Genomic DNA, 24,332 nt, shown 5'->3' on the forward strand with positions numbered 1-24,332 from the left:
CTCCACCCAAAGCAAATGGAGCATATAATGTCCTTCTGATATGGAAATCTCTCTCTGTGGACGTACCATATTTTAAGAGAGATGCTAATCTCCTTAAGGATATAACTTTCTAAATAACAAAAACTTCTGAAGACAAGTAAGCTACATGTCTTCCCCTTAACATCTGTGGCCGTGTGTAGACGAAACGAGGGGTGTGTGTGCACGACACTTTAAAACAAGCTAAATTCTTTTGCACTGCTTTAATGGTGTCAATGTTTGCATGCCTCAGTGTCATGTTACGCATTACGCCACCGAATTTCCTACAGCGGCTGGAATAAATGCACCTTACATGACTTGGGGCGCAGCAAACAAACTCCTTTGAGGAGTTTTAGTTTGCTGCCCTACAGCCATGGAGTGAAGCACCAGGCTTCGTGCACCGAGCAGCCTGGCAGCAGCCCAGAAAAGCAGGCTCCACCTAAGAAAAGCGTCGAGCCTGATCTTTCCCCGACACTGCCCCTGAAGCCTGCCTACCTGAGCTGCGCAGGGGCCCGATGCTTCCCTCCACAGCTGCAGTGCCCCCCAGGACCGCCCGAGCTGGGTGCGTGCGGACAGGTGCTGCCTGGTGGGGCCGCCACTGCCGCAGAGGGAAGCACCAACCCCCGCACCCTGCTGGAGAGGCAGGTAAGTCAGCAGGGTGGGTGCACGACACAGCAGTTTAATCGGCCCTAAATTGAAGCGGTGTTTTTTAAAACCCATCACTTCAATTTAGGGCCCCTGTTTCATCTATACATGCTCTGTGTTCTTAAATAGCCTAAGTAACTGTACAACACCCTACAAAAGGAGCTTGTTCCCTAGTGATGGTAAATAAATTAAAGTAGTGAAGTCTAAATTACATACTCTTACTCTGAATACCCCTGAATACAAACTCCACAGATTATAATATCTTAAACTGATTTTGTGCTATTACATATTGAATAATTATGACAATTTTTTCCATTATGTTCCCTTCCTTCAATTCTAATAGCAGCAGTAGAAGTAATAATAGTAAGTAATTGTGATTCTTCTACTGTCAAAGTGTGATATGCTGTAGCGGCTTGCTTCATCATCCTGTGTACTGGGTCATGAACACTATTTTTCTTTAATAGTATTTGGACATCTGGCTGAAATGAAAACTAGAGTAACAAAGCCCAATTTTTTCCCCCATGGATTATAACAGCAATGCCATCTGGTGAACTCTACAGAGGGCAGAGGAGTTATCATAGAATCAGAGGGCTGGAACGGACATCAAGGATCATCTAGCCCAACCCCCTGTATGACTCTACGAATGCTGCTCCTACATCACTCCTGACCAATGCTTAGCCAGCCTCTTCTTGAAAACCACTAGTCAAGGAGATTCCACAGCTTCCCTGAGCAGCTTATTTCACTGCCTCACTGTTCTAATAGTAAAGATATTTTCCTTAGCTCTGACAGACACTCTTACCCTGGTCCAAAAAAACCACCAGCAATAACATACCTATGACAGATATCATATGTAAAAACAATTACCCCATTTTACAGGTGAGAAATGGAAGGAAGGTGGAATGTTTACAGAAACTGGGCAAGTTTATTGAGGGAGTCTGGACAGAAGGCAGAGTTATAACTCTGGAGTTCTTGGATCCCAGTGTTAAACCGTGACTTGGTCAAGCAGCAAATGCATGTTACACTGCATCTTGCATTGTCAATTATAACTTCTTTTAATCAGGTCTCCTAAAACCAATCCAAAACTGAACAGCCACTTTGGGAATGTGACAGTGAAGACCCTCTGTGAAAGTAAATCTGTCTAGGGAAGAATACAACAGTTGAGAGAGTCTACAAATTTTCTTCCTTTCTGGGGTTTACAGGAAAACACAACTGCTTCAGAACTGGGTTCCACAGGTGGGGGTGGAAGTTTGTGGGCAGATTAGCTGATGGACATAGCAATAAAGCAAAAATCCTATAAGTCTTCACTGCTGAGATTCCAACAGCTCATTCCAACCAGCTGAACCTGGGAAAGGTAGCTATAGGAATATGTCTCTCATATTTTGCAGCGAATCCTTCCATCACAGGTCCAAGCACACAGGCTGCATAATTTAGGAAAAATTATCTTGCTTACAATAATGACTTTCAAATTATATGAATTTACACAATAACGCACACTGTTTCAATGGAATTCATAAGCTACATCTGCAGCCCTTGCCAATTCCAAACATGTCAGGAAATGCTACCATCTCACAAAAAAGTATACAGGTTCTACAAAGTCCTTTTACAGTGGCACAGTTAGAACAAAGCTGCCTGGAAATAGATAAGAGGGAAGCACATGAAAGAAAATTGTCTTACTGAATTGTGAGGTTGCGTTAATCAATCTCTTGTGAAACTTCATATTTTCCTGTTATTCTCATGGAAATCAAACAATTTATATCCCATTTGTTTGTAAGTCAGCTTGCACTGATAATGCAGATTGTTCCATCCTTGCCCACTAAGCTATCATACTGTATCACAGCTAATGATAAAGACAAGTGACACCAGAACAGGTTTCTGTTGGAAAGCTAAGAAGAGATGTAGGCAACGTCTTTACAGAGCTATGTAGTCCCATACCAAATGCAGGTACCCAATTTCCATTACTGTTGATAGGGATTCTTTCAACCTGTCAATATGGCCTCAATGATACAGCATTTTAAAGCCACTTATTCTACAGATCAAGAGGTTGGATTGTTAATACCCTTGGCCATGTCAAAGAGGAATAAGAAATACAAAAAAGAGGAACGATTTAAGCTCAAGTAAGATAATTCAGTGCAATGGACAAAACATGCAGGCACAGAAAACATACAGGCCTAGAACCTCAGGTAGGGCAGGGCTTGCCCAGGCTACTTCAGGAGAGTCCCCATTGGCAGAGATGTGTTGTTTGGGGCGACCTGAGGTGGATTTTCCCCTATAATCTCAGCCCAAATTTGCTCTTTATTCAGCACAATCTTCATGATGTGATCTACCATATTTTCCTGAATACAAGCTGACTTTTTTCCCCCCAATCAACATCGGGGAAAAAGCCCTTCATCTTAAATTTGCATACAAGGAAACCTCATTTCTGTCTATCATTGAACAGCTGCCAAAAGTGGCATGTACTCAGTAATGGAATCCAACTATAAAGTTGATTTAATGCAGCCAACACTGAGCATGACTATAAAAACACATGGCCCATATAGGGCAAACATGCTGATGGGAACCTTTTTTGTGGCCCTTAAAAAAGCCAGGCACTTGTACTCCAGGAGTGAAAGGGCCTGGAGGTACTACAATACAAGGCCAGGTCAGGCCAGGCCCAGCACTGAGAGGACCAGAGACAGCCCCGATACCCTCCCCTTGGTGCCCAAAATACTTGATCTTAGTAAAAAGGCCGCAGTGCTGATGGAAGCCTACTACAAAGGCTAGTGCAACCCATCTGAATACAATATATGGTAATGCCCACTGCATTCAGCCACTCTATTTTGAGTCATAGTGAGCCACTATAGTGAATGTATTTTACTTCTTCACTCCCACAGCTGAGCTGCACCTTTCATTCCCATTTTCCAATAAGTTCTGTTTTTTAACCAGCCTTAAATGTCTGGCAAGCATCATTGAATGGGGCCCTAAACAGTTTATCCAGAATTCCTGCTTATTGTAACCCCACTTTCCATGAAATGGAAAAGACCAGGTTGCCTTTGTCTGCATATACATTTTTGGAGGATGCCAGGACTTATAATAAGAACACCCAGTTCTAGCCATGAGTGGAGGGTTAATTAGCGCATGGATTCTTTATGGGGGGCAAAATACAATCCGTGAGCCAGATCTAGCCCATGGAGAGACTTTACCTGGCCCATGGCAGGTCCCTTAGTCCCTCCTGGCCCAGGCACTATCCGGCCGGTGGTGTGTCCTCTACGCACCCCCCCCTCCCCCCGAGCGCGCAGCAGGCCTGGGGTGACCCCATGGCTGGATTCCAGTTCTAGGCAGCCCTGGAAGCACTGATTCCCTTCTTGCTTCTGCCACTGTTGCCCCTGGCCTAGGCCCCATGGAGACTGGCAGGGACTCAGAATCACATCCCCAGCCCACCCTGTGCTCTCTCTGGACGTGCCCTGAGCAAAGCAGACCAGCTCTGGACCAGCTGGGACCCATACACAGAGACCTGACCCCAGCTCACCCTGCACCCACTCTGGAATGGCCAACCCATGATGAGCAACAGTGGCAGTGGTGGAGGCCAGGCAAAAGCTGGAAGGAAAAGTGGCTGCTTCCCCCTTGCCACTTCCAGGCCCTTCTTGCTGTAGCTGCCCAGAGCCCAAGCCCAAGCCCAAGGCACCCTGTAGTTCCCTTCCACTGCCACCACCAGCGCTGCCTCTGGGCTGCCCAGTGGCTCAGTGCTGGCAGTAGAGAGGAACTGCAGGACAGCCTGGGTGCAGGCTCTGGGCAGCTGCAGCAAAAAAGGTCCAGCAATGGCGACAGGGAGGTGGCTGCTTTTCTCTGTTGCCTGGCCGCCACCGCTGCTCATCATGGGCAGACTGGTCTGGAGCAGGTGCAGGGCAGGCCAGGGCCAGGGTTGGGGCTGTGTGCATAGGTCCTGGCTGGTCTAGAGCTGGTTTGTTTTAGCCGGGGCAAGTCTGGAGAAGGTTCAGGGTGGGCCGGGGCTGTGAGCTTAGCTGTTATTGGACACCGGTGGTGGTGGTGGGGAGGAGCCACAGGCTGCACAGGCTCTGGGCTGTTGCAGAGGCAGAGTGCTGACCAGCCCACAACAGCTCTCCAAAACTGTGTATGTGGCCCATGGACCCAAGTAATTGCCCATCCCTGCTGCAGTAGTTTCCCTATATGCAAGTTACTACAGGTATGTTTATTTCAAGGTTTTCAAATTTGCTTCTCACTTCCATGTGCTCAGGTAGGGCAGGGTCTGACAATAAGGAAGGAGGGAAGGGGCTGCAGGGTAAAGAAGTTGCAGGGGGGGCAGGGGGCAGAGGGCAAAGGGGCTACTTGACTCTCCAGATTTATTTTCCCATGTTTTAGCAGTGAGAGGAGGACAATTCAAGGAAAACCTCCAATAATTAGATTCTGTAGCTGGAAAAGTATAACAAATTTATAATGTTTTCCATATATAGAATCTAATTATTGGGTGGGGGTCATCTTATATTCTAGTAAATATAGTAATCTCAATATGTGATATAATATTGCATTTCTATTAGCAAATACAGTTTTGATGAAATATGGAACTCTTTACCATGTCTCATTTATTGCTAACATATTTATAATTCTGGAAAGAAAAACTTTGAAAAAGGAACTGGGAACTGCAAATAAGAAACTGGGAACCAGGAACCAACTTCAACCTTATTTATCAGATTACCTGCTGACACAGGTGTCAGCAGTTTGCTCCCTTATGGTAGCAGGCAGCCATACTGGCCATATGGATGGAAGGAGGGAAGGGAAAAATCGGATTTTTCCCAGAAGCAGAACTGGCCCTGGACCCCCATTCCAGGCTCCCCACTTAATCTATTCCAATCAACCTTTTTCGACTCAAGGCATCCCTCCACAAGATTTCAGAATTTAGTGCCACTCCGTTTAAAAAACTATGATAAGTACAGTACGAATATTATAATATAGTTATTGCATTATTAATGGGTGTGGCATTAATTAACTGAATGACAATATTATAATATAACATAAAATGTAATATAAGTAGAACCCCTTCAGGTTGCTCCCCCCAGGCTCTGCCTGGACCCATGCACATTTTTTCCCGGTACAGCACCTGGACATGGCTCCAGGTCACTGCTGGGGACTGGGAACCAATGGGGCAATTTATGGCCTTATTTATCTGCCCTGACCTCCAGCTCTGGGGCCAAAATGGATGGAGTCCAGGGACACCCAGCTGGCAGGGGGAGCATTGAAGAGGTTGGAAGGGCAGGTAGGGAGGGTAACAGAACATGCGACTCAGAGGGGAGAAGGTGGAGGGGTTGCAAACTGCCACAGCTGTTCCTCCAGGGACTCGCATGGCAGGTCTAGAGCCACCTGACCCCATGGCCCCTCCCACCATTCCTGGGAGCATGCAAGAAGCAGGCGGACAAGCCAGGCTGAAAAGCACAGCTTTATGTCTGGACATCCACCTGCCCACCCACAGCAGAGTGCACCACTCAGAGAAGCTAATGCAGGGGCTGCTGGAGGGTGGAAGAGGGCATTTACATGTCGCTGGGGAGGAGCAAGTAGCATGCTTATCTTCTTCCACCCTCTGGCAGCCACTGTGCTGGCCCCACTACAGGCTGAGGGCTGGGAGGGTATCCCCCTCCCCAGTCCTGGCTCCCTGAGGTTTGAGAATGGCTACCTTATCCTCTCTAAATCTCTCCACCTGGTTCCCTCACCTCCTTTCCCTTTCACTAACTCACTTCTCTCCCACCTCTCTCCCTCTAGCTCAGTCCAATATTGTGCTGGGCAGTCAGGGTCCCTCAGCACAGCTGCTGAGTGAAGCACAAATCAAAAGAGGTGCATCCACTCCACTGCACCCCTCTCTGGATCCGTCCCTGGCTGAATGCACAAACGGGTATTTAAGAATGCAGTTCGTTTGCATTAGCAAACTCCCACTGATATGAATAAATGCATGTTTTCTAAACACACTGGAGGGCTCATTTTGAAAACTAGCAACAAAATTCTCAAGTATGAGGGCTTGTAGTTAAGTACCTAATAAGGGTGAGCCGATAAAGATTTTCTTGGCCAATACCGATAGCCAATTATTCTCCAGGCATATTGGCTGATACTGATCCGATAACTGATTTACAAGAATAGTGTCAGGCAGCTTGGAGAGCAGTGTTCTGCAAGTAAGTCTGTGGAGAAGGGGCGTGGGAGAGGGGGGAGCAGACTGAGGCCCCCACAGTGAGGGAGTGGGGCAGGGCCTAGGGGTGCTGCCCAGCCAGGGCAATGAATGGGACCCTGGGACTGGGGCAGGGAGCAGAACGGAGCTGCAGGTGGCTCATCCAGGGGATCATCATCCTGCTGCTTAAAAATGATGACAGAGATGCTTGAACTAAAGCTTGTTGAATGAGCTTTCATTCAAGCACTGCTGCCACCATTTTTAAGCATGGGGACACTTTTAACCACAGCTGAGTGGGGTGAAGATGGATAAGGGCTGCCCACTGCAGGCCTGAGGCTCTCTGCCAGGAGCTGCACACCAGCCTCATGTCCCCTTCCTATCCAGCAGCTGAGGCACAACTTGCCACCGCTGACAGATAAGCATGGACACATGGCCAGCATGCAGCTCCTGGGGCAAAGGCAGCAGGGCAGAGAGCCCCAAGCCTGCAGTGAGCAGCCCGCATCTGCCCCCACCCCATGTACAAATCTGGAGGGCACATGCCCACCATGCCTCCCCCAGGGCTGCATGCAGGGGCAGGGAGCTGCTCCCTCCCACCCCCACACTCCCAGCCCCAGGCCTGGGTCCCATTCACCACCCTGACTGGGCAGCACCCCCAGACCCTGCCCCACTCCCTCCTTCACTGTGGGGGCCAAATCTGTCCCCCCCATGCTCCTTCTCTCCCCCATGCCCCTTCCCCTCCACAGACTTACCTGCAGGTCGCTGCTCTTCATGCTGCCTGGCTGCATTCCCAGCCATGTGTATGCTGGGGCTGTGCACATGCACACAGCGTCCAAGGCCTTGGCCAGAAAGCATGTTATATTTATTGGTACATTATCAGATACACCAGCCAAAAAAAGGCCGATAGCCAATAATGTTAATTTTCCTTTTATCAGTGCCAATCCGATATGGCATTGATATATCAGTGCATTTCTAGTAGCCAACTCCAAAATTTAAGCATTTAAACAAACACAGTCCGATTTTCAAGACATGTAGAATACCCACAACTCTCAATGGATTCAGTGGAACAGGGGGTATTTTAAAATTTAGCGCATTTGAATTCAAGTGCCTAATTTTAGGCATCCAACACTGAAAAATGTTGGCCTCTCTCTTTAATATCAAGGACAGGTATAGCCCTACTACATTTAGTGTAGCCTCTACATTTAGTAATTATTTTAAATAACTTATAGCATATAGCCTTAAGTAAAGACTGGTTCCACTATTTTCCTGGCTTTTCTCAGCTTCAAAGGCTGTCTGTTTTGTAAAGGCTAGATATCTGTCGTATTTACTCCATAAATGCCTTTGTCCATTCTCACCATTTGCCTGTCCTTTTCTGTCGAGCTCATCTTTTCTCCTTGCTGGTAATTCATGTTGAGATCTCTTTAGGTCTTGCCAAAATATCATCTTTCCATCTTCTCCTTGGTTGACCCTGATGTCAAGCTGTGTAAGAAGTGTGTTCCAAGAGATATTTAGCTAGTCTGTCACTGTATCTACATGCCCCGGCCAATTAAGTTATTGGAATTTCACTAATTTTATTATACTTTATTCATTATAAACTTCCCTAAGTTCTTTGTTACATCATCTTCTCCATGCATCACTCTCTTTTGCTGACCTACAAAACTGGTCAGCAAATATTTTATTTTCATTATAGTTCTTTCCTCTTAATAAATACCCAGATCTCACAGCCACTTAACATATAAAGCTTTAAAGGGTCTTATACATCTATTGTTTAGTGTTCCTCAGTAGCAGCTTGGATATAAAAACTCCCTGCAAACAAAGATAGTCATTCCTTCTCCACATCCATGTCTTAATTCTCTCCCATACAGAACTGTTGTTATTAAAGCTCCCAAATATTTTAACTGTCTTAACTTTTTGATATCCATGTAAATTTGTCCAAAATCTTCCCAACAACTAACAATACTGCATTTAGCTTTATCTTCAGTGGTTGTAAATGCCATTTTTCTTGCCATTCCTCTAAATCTCCACCTACCCTTTATTTCATAACTTGTCTCTTTTCCAATAGCCAGTTACACTAGTATATCGGAAGTTGGTACAGGCCACTTACAGTCTTCTCATTCTAAGTACTATTTGAATCTCTTCAAAACTTTTTCTTCTACAAACAGTTCAGCTATCTGAAAAAAACTGCTGTTTCTCATTCATCTTTTTAGTCTACCATGAAGGAGCTCATTAAAGTACTGTCTTTCTAGAAATTATATTCTTTGTAAATAAGAATTCCATTTTTGTCCTTTGTAATATTCATTAATTTGTCCCTGTTATAACAATTCATTTGTAAAATGTTCTTAGTTTATTAATACCAGCCTTACTCTCTCTCGTCCATCAAGCCATGTAGGTATTGTTGCTTGTATTAGCATTTATATTGATTTTATCATATTCTTCAGCATGAGGCTGATTTCTGTTCTGAAGGCTTACAATGCTTGCTGCATGTCAATCTTCAATCACTTTCCTATGATCTTAATCAAGCCATCCCTTCTTGTTCTTCCTTTAGAGAAAGTGATCAAGAATACTATCTTTTTTTTTTTTTCATCTGAAAAAATAGCCGAACTCTGGCCTTGCTTCCTGGCAGCAGTCTCTGATCATCTCATTTTCCACTCTAAACACTTCAACAATATTCCAAAGCCTCAAACCTGTTCTTATTATATACCAAGTATTTCCTTCTCTAGATTCCTCACACACACTGTCTTGTATCTTTGGCTCATCTGTAGCATTCACTTCTTTATCACAGAAAATCTCTCTGTTACCATTACTCTCACAAGATAATGGTCTAAGCCATAATCAACTCCCCTTAAACTTCTGATGCCCTGCCTGAGGGCTCGTTTCATAAATCAATAACCATGTGATCACTCTGACTGACAGTAGTTTCATCTATGAATGCCGATGAATAATTGTGAATGTTTTTATGAAAATGCATAGTATTCTTCATAAATGTATCTTTAGATATTGCTAAACAAACTTATCTTTATTCCACTGTTATTAGACAAAAAACTGCCCTTGCTTAGAGTTCCTTTCCTTTCCTTCTTTGTCACTGCAATTACCCAGGACAATTTTGAAACTGTACTCTGAAAAACTATTATACAATTTAAAAAAAAATCCCAAAACACAGAGCTTTTATTTCATCTACACTTTACTCAGTAACTGCTGATAACATATATATACACTTTCACTGAAGAAACCAGTCTATTATCTAACAATAAAGGAAAGATGGCACAATATCAACATTGTCAATATATATAAACATCACTTTATCATACTCTGTTCCCATTTTATCCCCTGTAGTATTTCCTCCACTATAAAACAGGTGAATTTGTTAATTTTGAGAGACCCGTGCCTGAGCCTTCCTCCTTTCTGTATGCCTGGCTGGGATGTGCAAGCAACACTTCTCATTATGCACAGAAAAATTCAAAATTATGCAGGTACTTTGCATGGCTGGGGGGCAAGTATGTGGGGGGAGGGGAATTTGTGACGGTGTGGCACCTGTCCCCCCTCACACGCATACACAAACCCTAGACAGTCCACAAGCCCTGACCCTCCAACCCCTGCCTCCCTATACACTTACCTGCATCTAGCTGCTGAGTCTGCTCCCAGCCTGGCTGCTTGCTGGCCATGTGTGTGTATGTGGCTCAGCAACAGTGAGGGAGGAGGGGCCATTTTTCCCCCAGCAGCACAGGCAGGCATGCACCAGCATGGAGGAGGGGCTGCTTTTCCCCCAGCACCAGCAGCAATTAACACACACAAAAAAATTAACACCAAAACAAATTAATGCACTCACTGGGCGTGTTAACTGAGATTAATTGACAGCAAATTTACTTTAACCATTCTCTATTGAGCATGTGCAAATTGCATTTCTGCCCTCCACCCCCAAAGGCTTATAATTTGTCTAAATTTCAACATATTTTCAAAGGATGACAGAAGATGCATCCTTGATACTAAAACCAGCCCCCTGCTTAATGGCAAATTTCAAACAAGCATGTGTAAGAGGCTTCTTTTTCTTAACACGACCAAAACTAATTGTTTTTCTCTAACTATATTCTGAACAATTTTTACTGAAAAGAGCCATCCTGAGGCAGATATCCAGTACTGACTGGTAAACGTATGGCACAATCAAAAGCTACTAAAAACAGGAAATATTGCATGACCTTACAATGGAAATAGTGTACAAACTGTGCTGCCTCTAAGGCTCCTGCCAGACATGCAAGTAAAGGCGCAATGGGATCTCATGTGTGATCCACATGTTCATACTTCCTACCACACCACATGTGCATGGCAGGAGACATAATTGTGTGGTCAAGCATCAGGTCCCATCATGCCTTACTGCAAGGGCAGGGGGAGCCTGGCAATAAGTAGCAAACTACTATGGCTGGGAGCCCCTTCAGTTGATGGGGCTCCCAGCCACATGGGTTACCTATGAGCTCTGGCAGCTGGGAGCTCAGATCAGCTAACGGGGCTCCTAGCTGTGGGAGTGCATGGTGGCCCCTATGGCTGGGAACCACATTAGCTGACAGGGCTCCCAGTCACGGGGGAGAAAGGGGGCCGGGACCTAGATACACATTCAATTAATGGTGTGATAGGAACCAGCCACAAAGTTATTACACATTTTTGTGGAATAACTTTGTGGCTTATTCCTCATTTTATGATGCCATGAACTGCTTTAATACGTGGTCAGGTTACAACTTAAGGCTGATTAACTGGTTAATCATGTGTTACGTGTAACACGTGGCACAGACCTAATACTCTTCAGGGAAACAATTTTATCTTCAGTCAATCCTTTACCTGCTACACTCTAATGAAATAATCGCCTAAGTTAAAGAAGGCATGGTAGATTCACACCTGGCTTAAAGGACAGCAAGATATAAAACGTTTAACAAAATATTTGGTCAGAGACCTTGAAAAAAATGCAGAAAACCAAAAAATAAGATTGGCTATATTCTGTCTTCAGACATTTTAACAAGCACCCTACTCAAGTAGATGACTATAGTATGCACATCTCCAAAGAAATAAATTTGGCATTAAAGTAGCACTGCCATGAAAGAGATACATTAATGGGATAAAAGAAACCTAAAGATTAAAAAAATGTATACCACCACTATCTGTAAAAGCTCAATGGCTATCTTCCTACCATTTTATCTATACGTACACTGCATTCACCTGCCCACAGAACTACCTCAAATATACAAAACAGTAGTTTAAACAGCTGCCTTCTTTCCTGTTACTCCCCTTCCACTAGCTCCCCCAACTACCATAAAAATATTAAAGTTTGCATATATTCCCTGTCCCAAGCAATTTCTGGCTCTGTATTTCTGTAAACTGTTTTGTATAATTATTGTGCTATATGAATTTGACTAAAATAAGTCATAAACCCTCATCTAAAACGTGCCAACTGTTTCACCATTTGCTGCACATATTACAAAGAAATAAAAATCTAAAGATTAATGCTCTCCATATATCTTTACATCCCCTTTAAATTACCATGGAGTGTAGTGTTAATTCGATGGCCATTGAAAATGCCCAATTCTTTTCTTCTACTTTGGATGTAATTTTCTTCCACGCCAGTCCTTGTATCACTCCAAGTCAATATATTTGTTCTGAGGATATGAGTTTGAACTGAGAATACACCTGTCATTTTGAGTATTAAATAGACTTGATTTACAATGATATTTTTATGCAGGAGTACACCATGTTCTAAATGCTTGGGGTCTGCAGCACATTTTCAATGTACTATTCTTGGGGACTAAATAAGTCCGGTATTTGAAAATGTTTAGTATGAATGGGTTCATATCTTTTGAGGATTAGAGACAGTTTGGCTTAGTTTGTGATAATGTGGTACAGCATTCATGCACAGACTAATTTAGATACACAATTTATTCTGCCACTGAAAGGAAGATGCAAGCCTGCAGTCCAAATTGCCAAGCTTGTTCTATTAAGTGACAGCTAAAGCTAAGAAAAGTAATTCACCTTGAATAATTTATGTGGTTAATTTGTCATTTTTTTGTTCCTAGGAGATCTTGGAGGAAATTAAAATGTCCTCTAATGGGTTTGTTAATTGAAACTATCCTACAGAATTTTTCATAAATTTCATGTATTTTACATATTGTTATTTGAAGTTTGATGTTCAAAACTGCCATTTAGTTGCAATTTGTGACATAAATCAGGTGGCATAGTCTATTTTGTGCCTAAACCAGCAGCAGCAATTAAGTTTTTGTTGTGCAATTTGGAATAAAGGATTGTTTTGAGGGCTTTATTTTAGTCTCTAACTATTTTTGCTGCCAATGTATGCTTCATTTAAGAAAATAAGTGGAGTGACATGGTTGAAGCAAAATTTAATATTAAAGTGTCTTAATAGTCTCATAGACCATTCAATAAAATAGGACTCCAATTCCATAAAACGCTTATGCAGGTGCATAAGTCTATGCAGATTTCAACTCTTAATAGATTTCAATGGAATTAGAGTGTAAAATTAAATACTTCTATGAGCCTTAGCAGGATCAGAAATTCAGTTTACAATGCACATGTTAATTTAGAATTACCTTAAAAACTCACACAGCACAATGTATTGGTTGACTTGGCATAAAATCTAAACAACACTGTTGCTGTACTCTTCTCTCCAGAGCACAGAAATTGTACACACTGGTCACTGAGTACAATTCCCTACAACAGCATGCAACCATGTAATAACTGTTGGACCAAAAGAGACCATCAGAAGATCCACTTGCACCACCTGATCTATGAACCACTTCAGCAAAACAGCCCATAAACAACTCATAACTCATTTTTCTCAGTCACAAAAGACAGCAATTGAGAAGTAGGTCTCTCACAGTACCACTCTCTTTGAAACAGTGGCTAAAGTACCTTTTTTCTAGAAATTCTTCCTGAAGTGTTAACTGGATGCACACTGCTATAACCTCAGTGAAAAGAAACAAGTTATGATCAAATAGGCAGCCTTTCATTTCAGATATAATAGAACAATTTTACATGCTTCTTGCAAGTGAATTTTCATTTTAAAAATTTGATAAATAGGGGGGTGCTTATACATACATGCACACACACACACTCCTGCTCAACTCCCACTGGGAAAGGTCAACAAGATCAAATTTATATGCAAAGCAGTTTTTTGAAATGCATTACCCTGCAGTAAGAAACACTTTGCCCCTCAGAAGTGCCTTCTTCCACTTGAGAATTTCAAAGTACTTTACAAGTTTAGCTTCACATGTACAAAGTAGGCAATTATCAGACCCATTTTATGGATCCGGAAACTAACTTGCACAGAGGTTAAAAGAGAAACTTATTCAGGCTTTATGGAGTCTTACATGGAAGTGGAACTGGTGATGTTTTGCCTTCTTGGAGGAGAAGATAGTCTGAGGAATAAAACCAGGTTGGATAAACTCTCTGCTACATAAAACTTGGCTGTTCGAGGATTCGGAGGTGTGGGGGAGGGATACCCTACACAGCGGTATCCTGGGAAGAGTGGAGCGAGGCCAGAGGACCGGATATTCCAAAATGAGTCAGGGGAACTGGAACACAAGTGGCTGTGAAGCTTACTTCAGCCACTTGCCTGAAGAAGCTCCCATGAAGGGCTTCACATTCAACAGGCTGAGACCTACACAGAAGAGTGGTTTTTAAACTTCCCAAAGTCACAGCATCCTTTAATATCACTTTTTCTGCTTTGGAAACTCTACCCCTATCCTAAGACTGAGGTGGAGCCAGGCAACCTGGCCTGGAAATAGCAGTGTAGCAGTGCACTGCCCCTTGGCCTCCAATCGCTCTGCAGAACCTCCGGTGACCTATTGTGGAACCCCAGGGCTCCATGGCATGCAATCTGAAAAACACTGGTCTGGAAGATTTGCCAATCCTTAAAGCCAGGTGGTGGCATGCCCACCAATAGAATTCACCTTTGCCTACTTCTCTATTTCCTAGATTCACGGGAAAAACACAGGCTCCTTCTTATATTATCATTGACTCTGGTAGGAGCAGGGTCTGGCCACAAGTCATATTTAAAGAGGAAAAGCCAATGCCAAGGGGGCAATCTATATATTATCCCATAAGAACCGTAATAATATAAAAGAATACCATACTTACTCAAATCTGAGTTGACCTTGACTATAAGATGGCCTCCAATAATTGGAATTTATATATGGAAAATTTATAAATGTGTTATAATTTTCCAGGTACAGAACCTAATGACTGGAGGCTTGTCTTGAATCCATACACTTCCACACTGCTACAGCTGGGAATGCAGTAGACAGGGGTGGTCAGATGGCTGGAGGGAGAGGGGTTGAGAAATCAGGTAGCCCCTTTGCACTCTGCCCCCCACTTCTTCCCCTTGCAGACTTCCTGCCCCACACTGCCACTGACATTCCCCACAGCCCTAGCTCCACACAGCCTCTCCCCCTCACCTCAATCTCTGTCCCTTCCCCCTGCTCCCCAGTTTCTGCTGCTTCCCTCCCTCCCCTGCCTGACTACCAGATTCTGTTCAGGCTTGGTTCCCTCCAGGAGTACAACATGTGGAAGTGCAGGCTCTGCTGGCCATGCAGCAATGTCACTGTTACTGACTGTCCGGGCAGGAGCCATGCAGCAGCATCGGTGATACCGACTGTCCATACAGAGGACAGTTTCCACGTACCCCATGCCCAGGAGGGAATCTAGCCTGAGCCGAGCTGCACCTGACAGTAAAGGGTGTGAGGGGGCAGAGGGGAAGAAGCTGCAGAGGGCAAGTTTGGGGGGGGGAAGAGCCCTAGCTCAGGGTCAGTGTCAGAGCCACAGCACCCATCTGCCCTTCCTCCCCCCCGCCCCGCCCCAATCCCCAACCCACCACTTTGTACGTAAATCTAAGATGAGGGTTTTATTTCCCTAGGCTGACTTGGCGGGGGGGAGCGGCACTTCATGTTGAATTTGAGTAAATATAGTATTTCTAATCATTTTGAAAATGAGTAAGCATCCTTATTTGCATGCCCTTAATCTGAGGCAATATCAGTTGTTAAAATATTGAGGGCTCAGGTTTCCTTACTTCCCTGATACTTCAGGAATCTAAGCTGAACAGTTTACAGATAAGTATTAAAAATGAAATAAGAGTAGATCATGGTGCTACTATGCAGGAATGGGTTTATATTAAAAAATGTTGGGCTGTTTCAATTTTTTCAATTGTATTAATGGAGTGAAGTGGGATAGTAGATCTACTGCCTTCTATCAATGAATATACTAAGGTAAAAGTGACCTATAGGATACATCAACCTAAGACTTTGTTTTACGTTTATTATATTAATTAATGCAGTCAACATGCAAAAAGGAATCTGCTGTCTGAAGGTATGACCTTAGGAGCAGAAAAGTTTGCTCTGTATCTTACAGGATGATACTATTATACATACACACTTGCCTTGTACCTGGTTCACTTATACACATTTTGCACATGAGTAAATAAACCATTATCAGCTTGATTCTTGAGACCCCTATTAAACTGTCCTGCTTAGCAGGTCTGCTCAAATGCAGGGAAGAACAAAACCCAGTATATTAGCTTATTTTCCCAGCAGATTTTTTTTTTAATTTGGAGAGCTGGGTATATTTGATCTGAAAGATTAATGTTACAGGGTTGTTTTCTTTTCTTGAGGCTGGTATGAGTGACAGATTCTGACTTAAGCTACTATGAGAATGCACCTTATCACAGAAACATCTGACAGAATCAAGGGCTAAATACCACCTTCTTAGTGTTCTAGCCACCTTGTGATTTATCTGCTGAGTCTTTTCTCCAAGCTTTACTTCACAATGTTGTTCAGGCCACTGTGAACTTTTGTCGAATTTAAGGCCTCCAGCCTAATGTTATGCTTCTAGTTAAAAATAAGATGTCTATTTTTTAAAATTGTTTTGACTCTGGAGACAGAATGTTGTTTTGAAAAGGGACTGTAAGTGCAGCTTGCTAGGAATGTTTCTATATTTTTCTAACAAAAATTTGTTAAAATTTCTCAGGTTCAGTATGGAGTTTCAAGTCACAAAAGAGAGAGAGAGAGCCCAGAACAGTAAAAGATGCAGCAATGTGGGAAGTGATAGGGAATATGAGACACCCAGGTTCAAGTCTGCTATTGCCACTCTCTCAGATCCCAAGTGAGTATCTCAGCCATATACACTGGCAATTCTGAGTGGCATCGCCACCAGTCTTTCTGTTGGAACAGCTCGATTTTCTTTAAATAATTAAATATGCATTGGACCAAGGACATGAATTTGAGTCATCTATGGTCCAAGTGAGGTCTTAACTACTGTACTATACTCACTGGGTGCATCTACATATGTGCTTTAATGTGCAGTAACCTATTTTACTGTGCATTAGAGCATCACACAAAAACTGTGCTAATCCACTAATGTGCAGTAAAATTAGGCTACTGCGCATTAAGCCTCACTAAAAATGTGTGCACTTTCACTACTGCACATTAGGGGAGCCTAATGAGCATTTATGAACATGTAGATGCATCCACTTTCTCTGATTATTTATACAAAGTAGTGCACCTCTAGCAAAAGAAACAGATCCATCCAAAAATAACCAATAGTTTGATATTTAGGGCACTCACCTAGAATTCTCATGCCCAGGTTTGTGACCAGATCACCAAGCTACTGGCTATTTGAAGTAGATCTCTCTCAGTCCCTCTTCCCCTGCCCTTTCCCCCATTTTTGTGGAAAAAACTGAAATATGTTAATTGCATCCATAGTGTCAAACAGGAAATGTTTGAAATCTAAACCACCATTTCCCATCCAGCACTAGCTGTGAACTATCATAGTGTTTGTTTATTGCAAAGTATATCTGGTAGAAGCATCATAGCAGCATCTTCAAACGTTCTTCCAAGTCATGTCTCCTCCCCTAGTTGTTATTTAAATGATAAATAACATTCATTTTATTATAAAATTTCTGGAAACTGAAGATTTTTTATACTGGCTTTTAAGATTTTAGTACTATTTTCTAAAGCGCACAGAATCAGTCTAACCATGTCTCTACCACTGAAATTATTGATGAACTATTATTTCAATGACAGCAGGGTTGCTGCTGATGGGTGCTCTGGACAAGAGTCGCAGTTGACATGGGTTATTTTCCATTGACATACATGGAGCAGAAGGATGTACTTGTGATTCTACATCAGGCTGTTGCCTAAGCCTAAGCAAGTCACTTTGTTTTCCTCTGTTAAACAGAGACACTAATACCTGGCTACCTCTCTATACTTTATAAAGCATGCAGAGATCCTTGAATCAAAGGTGCTCTAGGAATGTGAAGAATTAATCTAATGCTATCTGTGTAGATAGACACATAGACAGAGGGCACAAATAGGCTATAAACAATGAGACCTACCCAAAATAGCAACAACTTCATCATCTTGGATTACTTCCAAAGACCCTGAAACCACAAAGCAAAGGCTGTCCACACTCTCGCCAGCATGGTAGATGAGATCCCCTGGGGCACAATGGACTGTCTGAAATTCCATAGCTAGAGCGCGAAGACAACCGTCACTTGCCAGCCGGAATGCAGGGTGCTCCTTGAAAACTTTGCGGTTCAGATGCACACAGATGTCTGCTCTCATATCTTTAGGGCAAATCTGTAAAACCTAAAAGGAAATTAGGTAATCACTTTGTGTGAAAAAGTCGTAGGTCGTTAGACTGGCTATACACCTTCACAGTGTCACCCACTTTATATATTTACATATTTTACTATACGGGGTTTAGGAACTACTGCATTCTTCTCACAGATTTCCACCTTCAGTACAAAAAGCATCATAATACTAATTTAGTCTATTTTATAATACCAGAAGGAAAATAATATTTTATCTCAGCAACATGCTCTGCTGGATATTGAATTAATATGTTAATGCTGCAGGTTTTTAAAACAGTAAAATTAACAGCACAGTAATGTAGAAAGCCTTCATAGAATGCTAGCTAAAGCCAGAGGCTTGTTTTTGGTGGATATATTTCACTTTTTAATAAGCTATTCAATGAAAAGCCTGCACAAATTACACATTGTGCTCTACCTACTTGGAGTATGTGTGGGAAGCAGAGACTCAGATTCCTTTAACTAAATAATAAAAAATGCATTAACACATAGCGTTTAATCACAAAGAAGTACAAGCTCCTGGCAGAAATGAACACAGTCCTTTAGTCATATAGGAAGTGGACTTACACCTATGGTGGATAACATTTCTTATGGTGCTCCATCGCAGCAAGTTTCTGTATCATGTCTTTTTACGGCCATAAAATGGTGCCATTGTTTTAGTTATCCTATTGTGCATAATATCAGCTCTACTTTGGGAGATAAGCTGCAGACAGGGTTGAGGTGGAGACTAAAGCCTTTCCAGTGTTTGTACACATTTAAAATTACTACTGAAAATCCCAGAAATGCACAACATGAGCTGGAATTAACGCTACAACAGTTCCTGGATGATACAAACTCTAATGAAGTTGAAATCAAGAGATGCATTATTTGAGATAAATATTCTAATTGAGTACAAGGGGTTCACACCATTTCCCTCTAATTCACCTAATTAAGGAGCAGCTTGAAGTGCTCCAGTGAGCTCCAGTGTTACTTGAATATATTTCTCTTTGGAAGGAAGAAGAATCATGGATTCAGTGCAAAGCTCACATGCAGTATGGGCAGGGGTAAAACAGGAAACAGTTGGATGACTGTCAGAGACACCAGGCACATCTACCAGACACACTTTACTGCAGAGCTGACTAATTAGCTCCACAGTAAAGCATCACTGTCTACACATGCACTGCTATTAGGCTGCAGAAAACAAATTAACTCCACTGTAGGATAGTACTGCCCAAGGCAACTATTTGTGAGTTACTGGGACCATGGTACCTTCATATCAGTATTAACACCTCAAAGAGATGTGGAAGGGGATTGTCACAGTTTGCTTTCAGAATTTTCTAAACACTTTTTGTTAAATTTGATTAGAATGACATACGTGAAACTGGCAGACTTACCTTTGCTCCTCATTATTGATTCAATCCCAAACAAATAACATGGTCAGCACCAAGTCAAGCAATATATTGTGATGTATAAAATACCACAAAGATTGATTATGCAAATAAGCTCATCTTTAAATATTTGTTTTACTGGTAGCAGGCTGCATAGGGACAGACATTACACATTCATCGGTTTAAGTGATCAGAAACTGGTTTAAACCTGTAACAGAACAGATGTTCAGTGCACATAGACCAGTTTGAAAATGGCTGAAACTTGTTTGAGATAAACCTGGTTGAATGTAGTATCAGACGTAACTGGATTTGGCTTAAACCGGTTTATGCAATGTCTGTCTGCGACGCCTTGCTGGTTTAAGATAAACCAGACTCCCCCAGTATCCTGGCATGCTCTCTGGGCTGGGTAGGGCTCTCTGCTCCACAGCAGGCCTGGCCCCTCCCCTCTGCTCCCTGGCTGCAGCTCCAGCACAGACTGCAGGCTGCTCCCCCTCTCCCCCTTACCACTTCATGCTAAGCAGGAATTCCCCACTCCCCTCTGCCTTGCTGAGGAGGTGTCTGTGTATTAGCTAGCAGACCACATGCTGGCTACGTTCCCTGCTGAATCAACAGGTTGATTCTGCCTCTTGATTCTACAGGTAGCTGGTAATGTCCCTCTGTTTTTTTTTTGTAATGGGGTGATAAACACTGAGTTACAGGGTAATAAACACTGTTATCAATTCCCTGCTGGGTTAATCAAAGCATCCTGCCAGGGTCTACCCATCCGTCCCTCCCCCCCAGCTCAGTGCTGTGGAACGGATGGGAGGGATGTTCTAGTGCCCCCCAGCTTCTAGCTGGAGATACTGCAAGCATGTGCCTGCATGTCTGGGATGCCTTTGCAGTTACAAACCAGTTCAGCCTAGCCAGGTTAACCTAACCTGCAAAGATTGAATCAATTCAGGCTCAGGCTTTTTGAATGTCTGTCCTTAGCCCATGACATTATACACTAGCACTGGAAGCTCTGCAGGCATGTGGAAACAATATCATGTTTTATTCACTATGTGGCATTCTAGAACTTGTATATGAATGCAAAAATCAATGGAGCTGAGACTTGAGAATTTATGGACTGGTACAGCCATTTGTCAATCTTATATTGGTTAGCCCTTGTTAAAAATGCGAAGGCTGATTTGTTTTTTCTCAATTTGCTTTATTTTTCAGCCATAAATACCAGGTCTTAAGCTCTGAATTTGTCTACATCATGTGTTCTCTTTGATGTCCTAATCACTGAAGACTTTTCCCATTTATTAAAGTAATTTTAGAAGGTGACAAGTCAAGTGTAATTTAATACGTCATGCTGTCTCCAAAGGCATTCTTAGGGTTACATATGATGCGTTTCCTTTTTAAATAGGGGAAGCCCAGGATCTAGCTTCTGTACTCATACTGGGTTCCCCCTGTTTAAAAAGGAAATTGTACAACACACCACTGGCAGAGGCTTTGCTTTCCCCACATCCATGTCAGGGGCAGGCATCTGGGAACTGCCCCCATGCTGCTGCCATGTCTCCCAGCCCCCACTCTCCAGCTGCCAGAGCTGCACTACAATCAGGTATCTGCAAACTGCATCTGTGCTGCCACCACATCTCCCCACTGCCCCTCTCCATCCCCTTACCCCCCAGCTGTGGCATGGGCACAGCTGGAAATTACTCATCCCTAGCATAGCTCCCTACTGGCTGGAAGCTGTGCTCATGCCACAGCTGCTGGGCAGGGGTGGGGAGAGGAAGGGGCACAGGGCAGAAGCAGCAGGAGTGTGGATGCAGTTTGCAGATACCCAGCTCTGGGGCAGCTCTCTTCCAACTGGAAACTGCACCAGTGCTGCATCCTGGCAGCAGAGGGCTACGGGAAGCAGAGACAGCACAGGAGCAGCTCCCAGCCACTGGGCCCCAGCACAAATACCCCACTGCTAGCGTGCTGCTAAAAACTGTTGTAATTTTCCAAACAGACTGCCCTGGAATGCAGTGAAACATCTCTCTATTGACAAAAGAGAAATGGAGACTCTCTCTCTATTTTAAAGCTATGTTGTAAGCCAGGGTGGCTAATGTGACACAAGTGGCATGAGCATCCTCTGTGTGTGGCAGGCAGCAGGGTGGCAGAAAGGGCAGAAACAAATTAGCAAGTTGGGCAGAGAGAAAAGGGAAAGAAGAAGAAAGCAGAGCAGCAGATAAAGCAGGACCACAGGGCTGGGAGCAGAAAGCCAAGTAACAGGTCAGGCGTGAAAGAGAATCAGAGGGACACTTGGAACCGACATGGAACTAATTTGTGGCATGTCTGTCAAAAGGTTGACCCCAATGTTGTAAGCAAAACCTTATATATTCCCATCATGCAGCAGATCCTACATTTTGTACTTGCACATAGTTGCAAGCAAATTTCCATTTTTCAGGAAACTGTCATAATTTTCTAAATGATTTTTTTTTTAATTATAGTTTTAGGGAAATTTTATTTTGTAAGGTAGCATTGGGTTTTTTTAATATTTCATCCTGGAACTGTATCTTTTTTCCTGAGGTATTTTTACTCTATATTTATTATTTTTACATTGCCTCATTAAATGTCAACAGAAGAAATAACATAATAGTATGCTACTGCTGACATATCAAAATATGACAATCACTGGAATTACTTTTTTAAATGAAATAAAAATAAATAGCAGCTGCTACTTAGTATGGATTGAAGGACCTTATCTTATCTAGATTCAAGTAAGTTTCTCCCTTTCAATATAATGAAACAGCTTGACACATTCAGAAAGTTTTCAGAAGGTCACTTGCTTCTTCTAAAGTACATTTACTCACCTTTTCTGTATCTATCCCCTTGGACATTGACCAGGTGGAAACAATATAATCCATCACACGTTCACTCAGACCTTTGGGCACCTGGTAGAGCTTAAGGAAATCCCGGACACTGTTCAGCATTTCGTGGTACCTGTTTGTGTTGGCATACATTTGCTGGAAGATGGTTGTCACATTGCCAAAAATGGTTGCATACAGAAGTGCTGTAAACAAAATTAAAAGAAAGTAAGAAAGGGAAAATGCTAGTCTATCCATCTTCTAATGTCTAAGTGCCATTGGGCAAATCTACACGAGACATTACTGCGCATTTATTTGGTACTTGTATAATCAAGTACAAAATAAATGCACAGTAGTGCCAGCAAACACCTTTTAAGTGATGTTACCGAACAGTAGCTTAATGACACTGTGCAGTAGCATATTAACACTGTTTGTGCTAATATATTATTCAGCCACACATATTATTTGGCTACTGCGCAGTCAGTGTCTCGTGTAGACGCACCCACTGTCCTTTAATGTAGGGAATGGCAGTTCCATAGGAATGTATACAATTACTTTTCTGTGTGAGGCTGGCAAGGCCTAATACATAAGAGCATGATTTTGAGAGTCAGCTCTAGTACTGCATGTTTGGAGTTTCTGCATAATTTATGATGGTGGGTGCTCAGAAGGGAAGGGACCTCATGAAACTTATTGCATATATTTGTCTTTGCCCAAGAAACAATACAGAAACTTCAAAAACCTTATGAAAACTAAGTATAAGATACAAGACTTCAAGACACACAACTTGACAGCAGATGCTTTAAAATTTCAGCTACAGTTTATAGTGCCCATGTTAAAATGCCTTCAGTGACAGATTTCCTAGATTTAAGTACATTACTAGAGCAGTAAGTCAAGCCATCATTATCCAACTCAGTGTGGCAACAACTGTATGGAAGATGGAAAATATAATTTACAGCTACCATGGGTAAGTGATTTATAGATGCAACGGTAATAATACATAAAAACCTGCATTATGTTTTAATATTCTCCAGTGGAAGAACATTAAGATCTTAGAAGAACAAGGGCACCTAGAGAGAAGAGTATTAGAAAAGCTTTCTGATTGCAAGGATTTCTGACTGCAGTCAGTTTAGTTTCAGTGGCCAAATGGCTTATTTATTAAGAAATTGTAAAATGAAATAAAATTATCCCATCATATTGTTTACAGAGAGGACTTTAAAAAATCCACTTGCTCAGGGCACTGGGAGGAATGAGAGGAATGAGTAGCAGACTCTACTTGCACTCCAGCGCTGGGATCCTGGCTCTCCTCTCCATTCCCTGCCCAGCCCATCAAAGTGTAGCTCTGAATTGGACAGAGGCCTGTTAAGCATTATTGATCATACTGGGCACTGGAGCAGCTCAGTGAGAGATAAGCCAAGAAACTGCCAGAGTCAACTGGACAAGTGATGGGACCAGTCAGTCAGAGGAGGGTTGGCCAGAAAAGAAAAGTTAAATTCTGAGAATGATTTCTAGCATTTCAGAATTCAGTTTCCATGCATGGGAAAGAGAGGGGAGGGAGTCTTTCCCTGCATCGCTGCTCAGCATACCCGATATCTCAGGGTTTCCAGAACTTGCCTGGAATGGAGAAGAGCTAGGTTTAAGCTGCTTTATGACCCAAGCCAGTGAAGCAGTCTGAAACTGGCTTTCTTACATCCTAAACAAGCACCCTCACCAACAATGTA

At 42.8% G+C, this 24,332-nt stretch overlaps 1 protein-coding gene across 1 annotated transcript in view; it reads right to left on the reverse strand.

Moving 5' to 3' along the window:
• Positions 1-24,332, reverse strand: part of KCNH1 (potassium voltage-gated channel subfamily H member 1) — a 342,230-nt gene that overhangs the window by 147,693 nt on the left and 170,205 nt on the right. The window contains exons 8-9 of the mRNA XM_006027988.2: positions 22,621-22,820; positions 18,180-18,432 (exon numbers count right to left, since the gene is read on the reverse strand). Of these exons, the coding sequence (XP_006028050.1) occupies positions 18,180-18,432; positions 22,621-22,820 (453 nt within the window). The remainder of the gene's footprint in view (positions 1-18,179; positions 18,433-22,620; positions 22,821-24,332) is intronic.

This window comes from Alligator sinensis, unplaced genomic scaffold (genome assembly GCF_000455745.1).
Source record: "Alligator sinensis unplaced genomic scaffold, ASM45574v1 scaffold633_1, whole genome shotgun sequence".
NCBI classification, from domain to species: domain Eukaryota; kingdom Metazoa; phylum Chordata; order Crocodylia; family Alligatoridae; genus Alligator; species Alligator sinensis.